This window comes from Cavia porcellus, unplaced genomic scaffold (assembly GCF_034190915.1).
Source record: "Cavia porcellus strain 051 isolate PalLab524CR breed Dunkin Hartley unplaced genomic scaffold, mCavPor4.1 scaffold_5, whole genome shotgun sequence".
In the NCBI taxonomy this organism is placed as follows: domain Eukaryota; kingdom Metazoa; phylum Chordata; class Mammalia; order Rodentia; family Caviidae; genus Cavia; species Cavia porcellus.
The window spans coordinates 32193596-32209903 of record NW_026947488.1 but is presented as its reverse complement, the minus strand read 5'-3'; the positions used below and the strand labels follow the sequence as shown (position 1 = coordinate 32209903).

Sequence of the window (16308 nt, the reverse complement as noted above, 5' to 3'; positions counted from 1 at the left end):
AAGCCCTATTTCCACGTTGGTTCTGCTGCCAGCAGCTCTGAGGATGACTCCCTGGGTATCACCCTGCATTCTCAGCCTTGTCTGTGGGCTTTGGCTTTTAATTTTCATTTTTATTGGTGCATTTTGCAGTACATGATTGCAGGGTCTTCACACATCTTAATTCATTTTTTCATCTCCTTCCTTGCCCATATTTCATCGGGGAAAAAATCAAAGCAGTGGCTTCTCTCAGTACATCCTCAAAGTAAATTTGGTAACATAACAAAACAAAACCACAGTGTCTTGAGAAGCACGGTTTTCCGAGGAACGTGTCTGCAACCAGAGTGCTGACTGTGTTGCTCATTTCTCTCCCTAAAGGTGTGCGCTACAGAATTAGACCTCGCTTTGGAACTCTTGCATTCCTGGACTAACCTCCATTGAGCGTGCTGCAGGAGTAGTTTTGCATCTGTGTGCGGCACTGATCCCTAGTGCCTGGAGGGGGGCTGTGCACACATGTCTATGCTCATCAGCAGTGCTTTGGGCTGTCTACCCAGAAATCCTGCATATAGCTCCAGCCACTTCACACTGAATCAAGTCTGGGTATGGCTGGGACATCTGGGCTGGGGTTCCCAGATGGGCCACAGAGGCTGGGGGGGCCTCTAGCACAGGTGCTCCTGATGGTGGCTGTTTGATGGCTCTCTCTCTCTAACTCATGCGCTCCAGCAGGTGGTTCTCAGGGCCCCCTTGGTGTTGAGTGTGGCTGTCTGGAAGGCCAGGTGTGACACTGGACTGAGCAGCCTGCCACAGCCTATCCCCAGGGTCCCCTGAGGTAGCTGCTGGATTTGGTGTCAGGGCTCTGGTCCCCCTGAGTTTTGAGGGTTCTTCATAGATTCCAGATCCGATTCCTCTGTGAGATGTGTGCTCTGTGCAGGCTTCCCAGCCCAGCTTGCCAGTTCAGAGGCTGGTGTATCTTTGTTCTCTCCCTCCCTCTCACTATACTGGGGATTGAACCCAAATCCTTTAACTGAGCAACATCCCCAGCCCTTTTTGTTTAGTTTTTAGATTCAAGACAGGGTCTTGCTAAGTTGCCCTGGCTGGGTTTAAACTTCCAATCCTGCCTCATCCTCCGAGAGTGCTAGGATTACTGGGATGCAAAGTCTCACCCAGGTCAGCCTGTAGTTTCTTCGTTTTTTGAGACAGGGTCTTGCTGTGTAGTACAGGCTGGCCTTGAACACACTATGAGGCCCAGACTGGTCTTGAACTCATGTCAACCCTCCTGCCTCAGCCTCCCAAGTGCTGAGATTATAGGTATGTGCCACGCTCAGTTTGCAGTTTCTTTAAAGAACAGACATTTTTTAATTTTAGTGAGATCCTATTTGCTTTCTTTTTAAACTTTTTTTTTTCTGGTATGGGGACTGAACTCAGTCTTTGTACCAACTTACATCTCCAGTCCTTTTCTTTTTTTCAAATTTCTGAGATGTGATGTCTGAGTAGCTAAGTTGCCCAGGTTAGGCTTGAACTTGGAAACCTCTTACCTTAGTTTACTAAGCTGCTGGGTGCTGGGATTACAGGTGGCACCACCCTGCCTGCTTCTCCAGTACTTTTGGGGTTATCTGTGAAGTCTTTTCCACCTCAGCTCACACTTTGTTTCCTTTTCTCCTCCCTAAGTGATGGGTTTTATACTTAAGCTAGACCCATTTGAGGTGATTTCCATATGCAGTGCAAGGCAAGATTCTACATTCACTCCCTTCCTTGGGTGTATCTGCAGGACCATCTATTGAAAAGGCTATTCTCTCTGCCCTGCTATCCTTATTAAATTATTTTTATCTCACAGTACTGGGGAACAAATCCAAGGGCACTCTGCTGCTAAGATACATCTCAGATCATTTTTTATTTTGAGACAAAGTCTTGCTGAATTGCCCAGACTGGTGTCAAATTTGTGATTCTTCCACTTCAGCCTTTCAGAGCTGGGATTACAGGTATGTACCACCATACCTGATTTTTGGTAAAAACTTTGAATTTGGGTAACATATCAAAACTCAGTCTCAAAATAAAAATTTTAAAAGGGCTGCAGAAATAGCTCAATGGTAGGGTGTTTGTCTAGCATGCATGAGGCCCTGGGCTCCATTCTTACTACTAAAACAAAATTAGTTACTGTGTATATGTGGGTTACTTCTAGGCTAGTTGGTTTTTTTGAAATAGGGTCTCACTATGCAATGCAGGCTAGCCTCACAGCAATCCTGCCTCAGCCTGCCCAGTGCTGGGATTACAGGTGTGCCCCATAACACTTGACTAATTGTGGACTCATAGTTCTGTTCCCTGACCTATTTGTCTTTTGTTTCCTTCCCTGACATCAGTACTGTGTTATCTGCATCATATGCCACAGATAATTTTGACATAGGTATGTTAATTCTTCACATGTCTTTTTCAGATTTGTTTAGGCTCTGCTTAATACTTTGCTTTTCATATTGAATAGAGTCAGCTTGTCAATTCTTCCCAAACATAAACAAAGAAAAACTCCTGCTGGCATTAGATTAGCCTTGCACTGAATCTGTATGAGTGGGGAGTAAAGTGACATTTCAACAGAATTGACTCTTGTCCTCAAAGCAAGGTGTACCCTCCCTTTGTCTGCCATTTCTCTCAGTATTTTGTAGTCCTCAGTGTATAGGTTTAAGAAGACCTGACAGTATTTCATAGTTCTGACAAATGTTATTTTGAAATTTCAAATGCTAACAACTTGTCCATAAATAGAGATGCATTTGATGTTGAATTTGTACCTGGCAGCCTTGCTAAACTCACTCCTTCTCATGGTTTTTCTGTAAACTGTATCATCTTTCTATACCCAGTCATGCTTTCCATGAAGAGTTTTAATCCCCTCTATCATCTGGATGCTTCTTCCCTCTCTTGCCTGATTGCAGTAGTTTGACTAAAAGTGTGGGATAAAAATGTGATCTCAGGATGAAGGCATTCAGCCTTTCACCATGGGTGCATTCACTCCTGAGGCCTTGAAGATGCTTTCTTTCATCAGGGTGAAAGGTTTACTTGCTTCTAGTTTATTGCATTTTGTACAAAGTCAGGAATGGACGTTGGACTTCATCATATCAATTCTTGGATCTATTGACAAGATGTTTTTGTCCTTTAGTTTGCAACTGGGGTGAACTGGGTGGCTGATTAGTTGATTTCCTGAGGTTAAGCCAACTCTGTATTCCTGCCAGAAATCCCACTTGGTCAATTGTTTTTGGTTGCATCTTACTTGAAAATATTGTTTTAAGTTTTTGCATCCATCTTCTTATCATGGTATACTGGTCTATAGTCTTACAGTGTCCAGTGTGCTTATAGAATAAGCTGTGAAATACTTCTCTTCATTGTTTTGGTATTATTATGTTTGGTATTATTTCTTCCTTAAATGTTTAATAGAATCACATTTAGTCTAGCTGGGCCTGGAGTCTCTTTGAGATGTGTAACCTCAATTTAAATTATGTTAATAGATATACGGCTATTCAGATTATCCAGTTTTTCTTTCAAAAGCATTGGTGATATATGTCTTCTCCACTTTACCTAAGTTGTTAAAAAGTTACAGGCATAAAGTTGTTCACATCAGTGTATTACACTTAGTATCTGTGAACTCCTTGATGATGTTACCTATTTGAGTTTCTGGCAGATGCGTTTCTCTTTTATCCTGGCCCACCTGACCAGATACCTATCAATTTTATTATTAATCTCAGAGAGAACCAGCCTATAGTCCGCTGGTTTCCCTGTGCCTTCTCAGTTGTGTCTGGACAGCATGCCTCTCCAGAGCCTGGACACAGCAGGCCCCTGAGTGAGTGTGGCTGTGCCTCGCTATCAGAGCAAGCCACAGGGCTGGGCCCAGCCTGCATACTGTGGACACTAATGCTATCTGCTCCTTACTCCTGCAATAATCTTCACTATTTCCCTTTCTTTTTCCTTTAGGCTTCATTTGCTTTTCTTTCCAGTTACTTATGGGAGAAGCCGAGGTCACCTACTCGAGACCTTTCTTTTAGTACAGGGGCTCACACATGCTAGGCAAGCACTCTTCCACTGAGCTACATCTCTAGAACTTTTTAAAAACATTTTTTGAGATAAGTTGGCCTTGAACTTGGGATACTCTGCCTCAACTTTCTGAGTAGCTCAGATTAAAGATATGCACTACCAGGTCCAACCTTTTTGTTTGTTTGTTTGTTTGTTTGTTTTAATGGTACATTTTAGATGTACTTAGTGATAGCGTTCATCAAAGGGAATTTGCACCTGTACATGGTATATCTTGCTACTGCTTTTTTCCCATTTCACTCCCTGTCTCCCTTCAGCCTTTCTTCTTTTTTAATAGAACTGTTTAGTAGTGTTATGGTTTAGATCTAGAACATCCCCCAGATCTCAGGTTGTGTAAGCCGACTGGAACAGGGGCACTCAATTCATCAAAAGATTCATCCATTGAGGAGTTGGGAATAGAAGGTGATGTGAGTGACTGGGCGGTGACTTACAGGCTGCTTCCTGGCCGCTGCCATGTGAGCAGCCTTCCCCGGTGCTGGCCACTGCCATTTCTGCATTGCAGCCAGCTGAGTGTGGACTGGAACCATGACCAGATGGACCTTTCCTCTTTTGTCTGTGAGTGTTAGGTGCTGAGTTCCAGCAGCTAAAAAGTAACTCGGATGGGTGCTATGAATTTTCCCCTAAGCAATGCTTTGAATCCACTACAGGTTTGGGTACACTGCTTTCATTTCCTGTCAGTTCAAAAATTTTCTAATTTCACCTTGATTTCTTCTTGGCTCCATGGAGTTAGTATGTTCCTCAGAATTTTCCAGACAACATTCTGTTCGTTTTTTAAAATATAATCCATTATATAAGGCACAGAATGTATTTTATATGACTTGCATCTTTTTAAGTGTTTGAAACTTCTGTCAGCAAGGCCCCTGGCACACCTCCAAGTGCACTTTTTTGCCTGGGTGGTGTGTGGTGCGATTTTCTGTCATTCCTGTCCAAGTGAAGGCATGCACCCTGTGTGTCTTGACAGATGAAGCCCATTATAGCTGCATGACAAATAGCATCTTAATAACACTAGAAGTGGCCCCGCTCAGTGCTTTTCTTTTTAGTTTTAGCAACTGTCTTGTTTGTGTGTCCAGTTGCACCTGTGAATGTTAGGACTGTTGTGTTCACTTCTAGGGTAAGGGGCTTATGAGGCGGGAACACCTGCTTGTCTTTTTACTGGGAATATACATTTATCAGTGAACTCAGTACTCTTCAGCTGTATGTGGCTGAGACTCTGTCTTCAAACCAATCTTTCTACTGTCTTTTATGCTGTGAGATCTCAGTGCTGTGAAGCTTCTTTTCCTGCCAGCATACACAGCCAGCACTGGGCTGGGCTGCCTGGGACAAGACAGGTTCTCTCCCAGGAGCCTCAGGCCCCCTGCCTCTGGATATAGTTCCCACAGGTTATTTCAGATACATCCAGTGTGTGAGCACAGGAATGCTTCTCCCAAAACTCTTTCTCCACCAGGAGTGGTGGTGCTCACTGTAGTCCCTGTCACTTGGGAGACTGAGCGAGGAGGACACAAGTTTGAAGCCAAAAAAAACTCTTGTCTCAAAAAGATGAAAGGGCTGGAGATTTGTTTAGGGCTCCCTGAGTTCAATCCCTATTACTGTGAAACAAAATAAAACACTTTTTCTGCATGCTTGAAATATTTTACAAGTTTGTTTTGTTTTGAGACAGTCTCCCTTTTGTAGTTCAGGCTGGCCTTGAACTGACTGTATAGCCCAGAAGGGCCTCAAACTCATAGTGATCCTCTTGCCTCAGCTTCCTGAATATTTCTGGAATTATAGGTATGCATCATCACATCCAACTAACATTTTATAATTTCAAAAAATTAAGTCAGTTTTAATAAAAAAGAACTGATGTCAAAATACAGTAATTTCACATTAAAGTAGTACATTCTGCTAAACCAGTGACCACAATATATGTATATTTCAGACACAAAACTATACTTTTTTTACACATGTGCACTTTCCAGTGTGAGGACATTTCAATGAGGAAATGACTGTATCTGCAATGCACCATCGTCCCTGAGTGTGCAGGCATCAGTCAGACCAGCCCTGCTGGACACGCTACAGTCCCTCAAGGGGCTTTGGTCCCTCCCAGTGCTGGATGCAGTTTGGGGAGCCACTGGAGCTTGTGGCCCGATCTGAGCCCTGCCTCCACACTGTCCAGATGAGAACACAGCACTGAGCGTTTCACCATTTCTCTTCGTTGCTCTCTGTTGAGCCCCAGAGCTGCCTCACAGGGAACCAGGAGCTGATGGGGAAGAGTCCAGAACCACTGACGAGGGTATGGCTGCTGCCCATGTGTATTTGCTGGCCTCCGGAATGGCTGGGCATCACTGCACTCCTGCATAGTCACAAGATCTTCCCTAAGCTGACATCTGGGAAGGCAAGCAGCTACACAGACAGAGATGCTGGCGCAAGCTTGCTGATCAGTGTGCCGAGGGCGTGGACTTTCTCCTCCAAGATGCGGTTTTGCTTTTCAGCACCCCACTGCTTTTGCTCGGCAACCTGAAGGGCCTTTGTGAGCTGAGCGTTTTCCACATAGAGCTCCTTCAGCAGCAGGCCCGATCTGGCACTCTTCTCCAGCTAGGGGAGAGCCATGTTTACATTGAAAACCTGCACAAGTGCCACGAAAGTGGCCTACCCGCCTGCCCACTGCACACACACACACCCATCTGTCCCAACTGTAAGGTTTTCAGGGAGCTGACACAGACTAAACACAATGGCAAGCAGGATGTGCTGGCAACACCCATAATCTGAGCACCTCTGGAGGCCGAGGCAGAAGAACTGCAAGTTTAACTCTGCCTGGGCAGCTTAGTGACTTAGTAAGACCTTGTCTCCAAAAAGGTTTACAAGGAGCCAAGTTGTTGGAGTGTAGCTAGGTGATAAAGCACTTGCCAAGTATGCACAAGGCCCTTGGGAGAAAAAGAGATAGGGTCAAGGGCCACCCTTCTGCTGGGGACACAGCTGGGCATTCCCACAGAGTCATGGGTTTCTGGCTCTCATGCTATTTCTTGGCCACCCGCCTGTCCTACTTCCTCCACTCCTACTGCTACCCTAGCCAGTCTCCTGCCTTACAGAGGCTTGCCCCTACCCAGAGTGGTACCCTGACTCACAGCCAGAGCTGCATGTCTGTTCATGACTGACCAGCCCTGAATGAGCCAGTGCTGGGTTTTCCTCTAAGGTCCAAAATGGTTCCCCAGAGACACGGTACCTGACACAGTGGGAGAGCCCTTGGTATGCTGAGTCTTCTGCAGGTTGTCCCAGTTATTAATCTGAAGGAACTGGCTTGCTCTGGTTGAAGTTTAGACCCCCGAGGTGGCAGGCCCACATGGAAACAGGACACTCAGGGCCCCGGGGGAGGAGACTCAGAGGTTCAGAGGTGTGGCCACTCACCCAGTCCAGCTTCTGCAGGAGCTGCTCCATCTCACCTGCTTGCCCTTCCATGGTGTCCCGTGGCTCCTCCTCCTGTCACAGAAGGTTCCATACTTATGTTGCAAGAGTCACCCACGGCTCACTTACTTAAGATGTATTTTGGGGTTTTTTTGGTACCGGGAGTCGAACTCAGGACCTTGCGCTTGCCAGGCAGATGCCTGTACCACAGTTCTATCCCCAGCCCAAGGTTTAATTCCCAATGAAAACTGGCCAAAATGTAAAATCTTGAGAGTAACCATGAGTAACTTTCTACCTGTGCAAATGGTGTCATGCAGGCCAGCGGTACACAGCATTTCTGACAGCCCTGATCAGGGCACAGTATGACCAACTGCAAACCTAGAGGGCTGGGCCCAGGAGCACAGGGCCTGCTGCAGCCACCAGCCTCACCCACCCAAGCCTCACTCAGCTGACACTCTCTCCTAAGCAGCTGAGGCCAGCTCTAAACCTGCATCCATCACTCTGACCTGGGCTTCTTGCAGAACAGCTTCCTTGATGCCCTGACAGGCCTGGTAACTTCACCCTGATTCTCCTGAGACCCCTCTGCCACAGTGGCAATCAGCCCACCAGACAGGCACAGTGCAGCCACATGGCCCATGGAAAGGGACATATGACTGACCTACTCCATGCCCTCAGCCTCCAGGGCTGCCCAGGCCTGGCCAAGTGCCTTCAGCCACCATGCACACCCACCTGGGTCCGGCCCTCCTCTTGATCCTCTGTCAGCCCTAACTGTGCTGGTCTCACCTTCAGGATATTACAGAAATTAAATGCAGCAAAACTTAAGTCTTCAGGGCACCCGACCCCATCTGACAGCCTGCTGTGCATTTCCCAGGACACACAGGGCCCTGGGCTGCCCTGTACCCTGACTGCAGCCCCCAGAAAGCAGATGGCACTGGAGAGCTGTGTCTGCACTATAGTTATTGATCATTTACTGCTCACAGTTCCCATAGATTCAGGCCTGTTAGCACTGTAAACAGCATGATGATGAAATAGTTCCACTAAGAGTCGCGACAGTGTTCTCAGGTACGGCTCCCATGAGGAAACAGGGATATTCCTGAGGCTCAACTCATTTTGGTGAACTGTCCCCTGAAGCACTTACACTTGTTCCCCATTGCCACATCAGCACTTAACTCCCTTGTGCAACTGCATTACCCCTGAGAAACACTGGGTCACTTAGCACCACGTTCCTGAAGTGCCCCTTTTGCATCCCCAAGACTTGCCCCTGACTCTCCAGATAAGCATAATCTGGGGCCCTGTAGGAGCCGCCACCCACTTTATGCTGGTCACCTGTCCCATGTGGTGCTGCTCAGTATGGGACAAAGCCAGCTCACCACATCACTGCTGTGTACCTGTTCTGCAAAACCTCCTTGCGATGGTGACCAGGCATGGAGCAGAAACCATGGAAAGGACATCCCACCCTGCAAATTGGAGGTCGCCTTCCTACCAACCAGCGCCCCTCTCCTATCTGGCCTGCCATCCTGACCGTGGGATGAGCTCCTGTCTAGCCCATGGCTAATGGGCCCTATCATTTGCTGCTACTCTTAACAAGCTCATTGTGGAGTGGAATTCGTGTCTTGCTCCTGGGAGGCTCTGAATTTGATCATCCTGGCTTGAAACACACATACATGACTGTCCAATTGGGCACTTTGTACCACTGGTGGTACAAATGCATATAATTATTTTTACCTGTCTTTTTGTTAATAAAATTAATAAAGTCTATAAATGGGCCTAATCTAGTCAGCTAATTGAATTTGAATAATTATTACTCAAATATAAATATTAATATTATTTATACAGATTAAAAATTATAATAACCAATATTATTTATTTTAATACATTGAAATTCCCATGGCATTTCTTTATATGTTAAAAATTCTCTAAATTTTAACATGGAAGCAGCCAAGTGTGGTGGCACATGCCTGTAATACTAGCACCTGGGAGGCTGAGGCAAGAGAATCATTACAAGTTCTAGACCAGCCTGGACTACAAAATGAGTTCAAAGCCAGCCTGAACTGCATAGTGATACTCTGTCTTAAAAAGATAAATAAATTTTAACATGGCAATCTTACAAATGCCCCCTTGCTGGTATCTATAATATGCATTTACAACTGGTATACCACAAATTAGCTGTATTACAATTTTTAAAATACCATTTTAGTTTTTTGATTTTTGTCTTGTTTTTTTGAGACAAAATCTCACAGTGTAGTTCAGGGTAAGCTTGAACTCACTATGTAGTCCATGCTGGCCTTATTTAAATACCATTTTAATGTTTTCCTTAACGAACTGTAATGTGATGACATCTGGTCTGCTGAATCTGACCTTTCTTTGTGTTGCTGTAATCAAAGACCCACAAGAAGAGGGGCTTCACAAACTCTGTCTCTTGTCCCTGCATGGGTATTTCCTTGGGGCTCAGTGCCATTCCACTTGTCCAGGCACACTGGGTTGTGTGCAGAGTTGCTTTTTCCAGTGGAGTACTCCCCAGCTGGAACGCCCCCTGAGGCCACAGGGGTTGGGCCTCATCATCTGCCCCATGACTGACTGCCCTCACCTGCTGCTCCTCTTGTCGCGATGCCTCCTGCAGCCTCTGGGTTAACAGCTGAGCAGTTGCAAGGTTCTCCTCATTCTGGGCCTGATGGGCAGAAGCAACCCCTTCCAGCTGCAGGACCCTGCAGTTTAGCTGCAAGACTTCATTCTTGTATTTCTGATTCTACAGCAAAAAAGGTTACAACAGATTGAGAAAAGCTTTTACACCGGCAGCTACATTCCTATCATCCCAGCAGTTCCCAAACAGGGACAGTTTTGCTTCCTGAAGTACTTGCAGGGTCCGGGTTTGTCATACCTCTGGGAAAGGTACTAACATAGGGAGATGGGGTGCCCGGCACCCTGCAGGACAGACCTGACCCAGCCCCAATGTCAGGAATGCAAGGACCAGAGCCCTGCTGGTCCCCAGAAGGCCCCACCAGGGCCTTATGCATGCCCACAGTCTACCCTGCTGAAGACCATTCACACCTGTCTCATTTCCCTGTTGGTTACTTCTAAAGCATTTCTATTTAAAGTTTAAAAACAACTGACTTAAACCCAAAGCATGATGAGCTCTTCAAAATCTCCCCTGCTCTTTGTCACTGGAAATACAAAAGCTTTCGGCAGGCAGCCTGTGTCCACTGAATGGAATGCTTCACTTTGCTCACAGCCACTGCTGGTCAGAGCCAGAAGGTTGTCAGCAAACTCCCAAGGGTCAATGAGGACACAGGAAGACCCCTGGACAAGTGGCAGTGGGAGGTTGGCTCCAAGCCTCTCACTGCAGAAATTCCAGCTTTCTCTACTTCCTGCCATTGCTGTCCTCACACAAACAGCGTTTTTGCCTACTTGCTTTTACTACTGTGGTCAGCTGTGGGGTGAGGGTTCCAGCAGCACCAAGGGCCTCAGCCCCTGAAGTTCAGCACTGGGGGCAGTGCACGTTCCAAGAAGGGGGCTAACACTGTCCTGGCTCTGCAGGTTTGGTAAACACAGAGAGGTCCCCGAAGGTGCTTCAGTTTGGGTTTGTTCCAGGTTGGCAAGTTCTCTGAGAATTGTAGTTTTTCCCTTCCCCAGAATCGCAGGAGTCCATATTTAGGAGCTCCTGGCAATTCTGTCTCATGTTTACCACAGTTTTTGGTAAAAATCAATGTTGATTCATGTACACCTTGCTCCCTGAGGACATTAATAGAAACAAAATGAAACCTTCCTTGGATTCCTACAATTGGTATGGATAAACTAGTTGATCTCCTTCTATTCAATCTGAGTAGTTAAAGTCTGTTTGGAAATAATTTCATACGTACAGAACAGTGGCAAGTGATCCAGGGATGCATATACTGGCAGATGGCACAAGAAGGCCTTCACTCCCAAGCCGAGTCCCCAGCTCTGAGGCGAGCTGGGGCTGGCAACTCACTCCGGGATCTTGTGAGGGAAAGTTTGCCACTTCCTTTTTTGTAAGTGGGAAATGGGGTGGGGGGTGGCACTGGGTCACACCAGGGTCAACACCTGACCTGGATGCTGAGCTCGTCCATTTCTGAGCAGGCCTTCTCCTTGTCTCTCTTCAGGACCTCGATCTCCCGCCTGTTGAAGAAGCACAAACAACAGTGTCATCAGCTTGGCACCCTTCTTCCTGGCTGTCACCTGTCAGGCCACAGCAGCTTGGATCTGAACCACAGACAGACTGGGCTCTGCCTGCCCAGATGCCTGTGTCAGCACTGCTCACGGTGTGCAGCAGGAGCGTCTGACAGATGTACCACCTGAAAAGTAAGCTACACTTAAAAATAATATAAACCTCACCAAAAACAACACATCCCAGTGTGCATCCCCATCATTTGGGGAGCTGGCCAACCCCAAACCAGGGATGCAGAGCTGTAACACTGTGGATTAGGACAGAAGCACTACACTGGCAGCACTGGAAGGACAGACCCCTGTGTGATGTTTGTTGGTCACAGAGTTACACAGGCTTGTTTTCTTTTTCACAAAACCAGCAGCTCTTCCTGGCAGCAGCACGAAGACCATGTGGCCTCCCATCTGCTGAGGCTGCTGCTTGGAAGGCCCAGTGCGCTCTGGGGGAGGGTGGTTCCCGTTGCCCTGTGGAGTTGCTGAAATGTGACAGTGACAGTGCTGACTCTATAAACACTGCTGTAGTTCTGTCCCATTAGAACCACAGCCTCAGCATTCAGACCTGAGCTCGTCTTGAAACAGGCAATTAACAAAAAGGCAAACTGTCCCTGGAGGCGGCAGCAGCGACTAGAAAACCACCCCCAAGACATGCCACTTCTGTGGTGCAGGTCCCTGCCCACTGCACCACATGCAGCCTCAGCCCCTCTGCCCAGACGACCCAGCACAGCCACCCTGCCAATGACCTTGGGGGACAGTACTGCTGGACCATTACTAGGACATAAATAAGCAGACTGCTCACTGAGGGGCCCCAGCAGCACTCCTGCTCCCACAAAACACTGCCCATCCCAAGTTGCAGCTAGGGTCCCTGTAGGGCTGGGTCTGGTGCTGGCCAGGCTACATCTGCTTGTGATCCTGTGCACATGCTCTTTGGGAGGAAGCTGGGCTGGCTCAGGTTTTATCACCAGCCTCTGGACTGAAGGTGGATCTGCTACTCCCTGCATGTCACAGACCCACCGGTCCAGGTGGCCCCAGGAGATGGGCCTTACCTTTGCTGGTTGCTCATGTGCTCTGCAGCTCCAAGCTCCTGTTGAATCCTCTCCAGATCACTTTTCAACAAACTGTTTGCTGCAGAAAGCCTCTGGAGCTCCACTCTGCAAAGTTGGGAAAGTTCAGGGAGGCTTGGCATGGCTCTGAGCACTGCACTAGTCCCATTCCCCAAAGGTGGCAGACATGCCTTCCTCTCCTCCACTATACTCTGGCTCTGCCCCAGGAAGCATGGTTATTGCAGCCTCTGAACTGCATGCTGGTGGTAACTCACCATGGTCCAGCACCTGGGCTCTGTTATCCTGCCCCTGCACCCTGCGACCCTGCAGCCCACACCCACTGAATGCTGGGGTGTCCTCCTCCTGCCACAGAGTGCAGTGGAGCCAGAATTCATGGTCAATTGGGGAGGGGAAACTGAGGAAGGGGCCTTATCACCTAGAAACATAAGGTGTCCTCACCAAGGCAGAAGCAGCACTGAGCAGCCACCGTGTGGTGTGCCTGGAAGCTGCTCTGCCTTTTGACAATTCTGGTCTGCAAATCTGTCACCCGGTGCAGATGCCGAGTGCAGATCACTAGTGAGGCCACATGAGGCCCATTCATGGTTCCAGAACATTTATACTTTTTAATTCTAATTTTTTTGAGCCAGGATCTCATGTGTAATTCAGGCTGGCTTGAGTTTACTATGTAAACCCAGGCTGGCCTCAAATTCATGGTGATCTTCCTGCCTCCGCCTCCCAAGTGCTGGGATTACAAGTGTGCACCACCAGTCCTGGCATCAAAGCACTTATTCTTAAAGTGGGCCTAAATGACATTTACACCTTCCACCCACTGGTCTCTATTTGGCTTTACTTTCTCAGTTTTTTAAGCTAAAAAATCCTAAAGCCACACGATTTCTTCATGTTCATTTTATGTACTGTACTTATACTAAGTGTACATGTCTCCTTCATATAACTTCCTTTAATTCTTGAGAAAATAAAGAAAAAATAAAAATATACAAGACATTGGAATTTTAAAAGCAGCAAATAGTTTCAAGCAGGGGAATGAAATACGGGGGGTCCCAGAATGAAGTACAGACAGCCATAGTGGGTTACCGCCAGGAGCCCAGGGGCTACAGGCTTCCAGCCCCATGCTCAGCTGCACCACAAACACTTATTTTCTGATCACCTGCTCTGGATTCTGCAGCCAGGCATGGTGCCACATGTCTGTAGTCCCAGTTACTTAGGGGACTGAGACAAGTTTAAGACTAGCCTAGGAAATTCAGGAAGACCCTGTCTCTAAAAAAAATTTTCTTGCCATATAGCTCAGGTTGACCTTGAATTTGCAACAACCCTCCTGTCTCAGCCTCCCCAAGTACTGGATTACAGGTGCATGCCACCATGTCTGGCTCAAAATAAAACTGAAAAAGGGCTGAGGAGATAGTACCTTGGTGGTACAGCATTTGTTTAGCAGGTATGAGGCCCTGGGTTCCATTCCCAGTATTGCAAAAAAAAAAAAAAAAGCACAATTCTATCAAATCAGAGTAGCACCTGGACATCCAGGCCCATAAAGAATTTCCAGGGATCCTAGCTGGGCAGTTCCCCAGTTCTTTCCGAGAGCAATATAAACCATTCTGCAGAAAAGCATTCCCTATTAAGGCTGCCAAGATTCCCAGAGAGTAACATCAAGTAAACAGGAGCTCAGGGTCAAAACTTATCCAAACACACATGAAAAAGCTATACAAAATAAAAACAAAATAGAAACAAAAACAATTAAACAAGAAAAAAAGCAGAATTAGATCCTCTAGGAACTTCAGATACTGGAATTTTCTGAGATAAACTAAAGATAAATATGAGACACATAAATATTAAATATTTACATAAAATTATAAATGTGAAACATTTACATAAATATTAAATATTTACATAAAATTAAAGGACAACAAAAAGTAAACTTCAACCATTACATAGAATTTTTAGAAATAAACAAGATAATCAATAAAAAATTCTCTGAATGTGCTGAGCCCTCTTACAGCTGAAGGAGACACAGCTGTGTCAGTGATGTGAGAAAGCGGTGATCCAGGGAAAGAAGCCACCCAAAGTGTGGCATGGACAAAGAGGACACAACCTGGAAGAGGAGGAGATCTGACACCTGGCTGCAGAGCTCAGCAAGAGACACAGAATTTTCACAGCACCGACTGAGAGCTTCCTAACACCTCAGTCCATGTGTGCAATCAGACATGTTTTCTAAGCAGGAGAAGCAAAAAGAACACCATCCCCTTCCCCACAACTCAACAACTCCCCCTCTGAGGTACACACTAATGTCAACGTTTCAATTCACTGTGGTACAGCCCCAAAATGAAATGATGTCCATCAGCAGAAGTGAACTACGGTCCATTTGCTCAGCAGACCCCTCCAGCAGTGCAGGTGAATGTGCGAGAGCTTAAGCAAAACATGGACCCATCTCACCAGCAGGTCGAGCGAGTCAGGTACCTGTGCATCACATGCTTCCTTGTAAAGAAGCACAAAATCACGCAAAATTAGTCTCTGCCAGCAGAGGTCAGACATGGCCACCCCAAGGGAGAGCTGCTCCATGTTCTGGCTGCTGCAGACACAGTGCAGAAAGGTATAGGTGTATGTACCACTTTAGCAAAAAGCGAAAAGAGAGTGTAAAACACACATGAAGGCAGATCCTGGCTCTGGTGGGGAGGGGTTGCCTGTGAGACCCAGTCCTGCCCCTCAGAAACTATGTGTGCATTCCATGACAGGCAGGGGATGCCGAGTCTACATGGGAGGGCTCCCTGTCACCTCGGAGTTCTCCAAAGTAGGAGAGAGGGGGCAAGCTCCGTGTGATGTGGGAAGGGTTAGGCCACTGAAGAGGGAGACAGAGAGAAAGAGAAAGGGAGAGGAAGAGAGAAAAGAGTCTTTCAGCTGAAGCTGAAAAGACACTAGTAAAAAGATAACTAAATGCATAGCATAATCCTCAGCTGGATCCGGGGGCCAGAGCGTGATCCAGAAAGAATACACTGGATTGGCAGGGGGACCTGAAAGTGGAGAACACACTGGACACCAGCACTGTGGGCAGGTGCAGCTCAGTGTGAGTGCCTGGCCAGCATGTGCGAGGCCTGGGCCCCAAACCCAGTGCCACCAAAGAAAGAAAATACCACTGTGTTAGTGTTCAGGTTCCCTTATGTGATGGGAATACTGCAGAGGCAGCAATATTACCAGAGAACATCTGTTTTTACAAAATGCCATACAGAAGTATTTGGCAGTAAAGCATCACACATCTGAGATGACATCCAAGGATTTAGCACAAAGTAAACAGGGTGCAGGAGACAGCAACATGGAACTGGATCTGGGCTGTTCTCCACCAGCACTGCCTGCTCTGGGCCTGGCTGTCTCCACTGATAACGGCCTTGATTCTTGCTCAGTGGGGGCCTTGCAGCCACAGAGCTTAGGCAGGGGTTCCCTGCTTACCTAGAAGACGTTGGGACAGAGCTGGAGGTAGGGTTGGGCCAGCATAGGATGGGGGTGCCCCATGTGCTGGGTGTGTGTCCACTTCGTGTCCACTCATAGAAGGCCAACTACATCTACAGAGTCCCTAGAGGATGTGTGTAGTTCTGTGCCCACCATGACCTTCTTTGTCATAGCTCAACAGCAGCTTTCAGGGTGGCAGGACCTGGATGTTAGG

At 47.1% G+C, this 16308-nt stretch overlaps 1 protein-coding gene across 10 annotated transcripts in view; it reads right to left on the bottom strand.

Moving 5' to 3' along the window:
- Nucleotides 1–5581: 5581 nt before the first annotated feature.
- Nucleotides 5582–16308, bottom strand: part of Ninl (ninein like) — an 82456-nt gene continuing 71729 nt past the window's right edge. For 9 of the 10 annotated variants that reach the window (XM_063248589.1, XM_063248592.1, XM_063248590.1 and 6 more), the window contains 5 exons: nt 12645–12749; nt 11487–11556; nt 10010–10168; nt 7426–7497; nt 5582–6615 (listed from right to left, as the gene is read on the bottom strand). In XM_063248589.1, coding sequence (XP_063104659.1) covers nt 6424–6615; nt 7426–7497; nt 10010–10168; nt 11487–11556; nt 12645–12749 — 598 coding nt within the window. In that variant the 3' untranslated portion in view covers nt 5582–6423. The remainder of the gene's footprint in view (nt 6616–7425; nt 7498–10009; nt 10169–11486; nt 11557–12644; nt 12750–16308) is intronic. The other variant, XM_063248595.1, reaches the window with a different exon arrangement.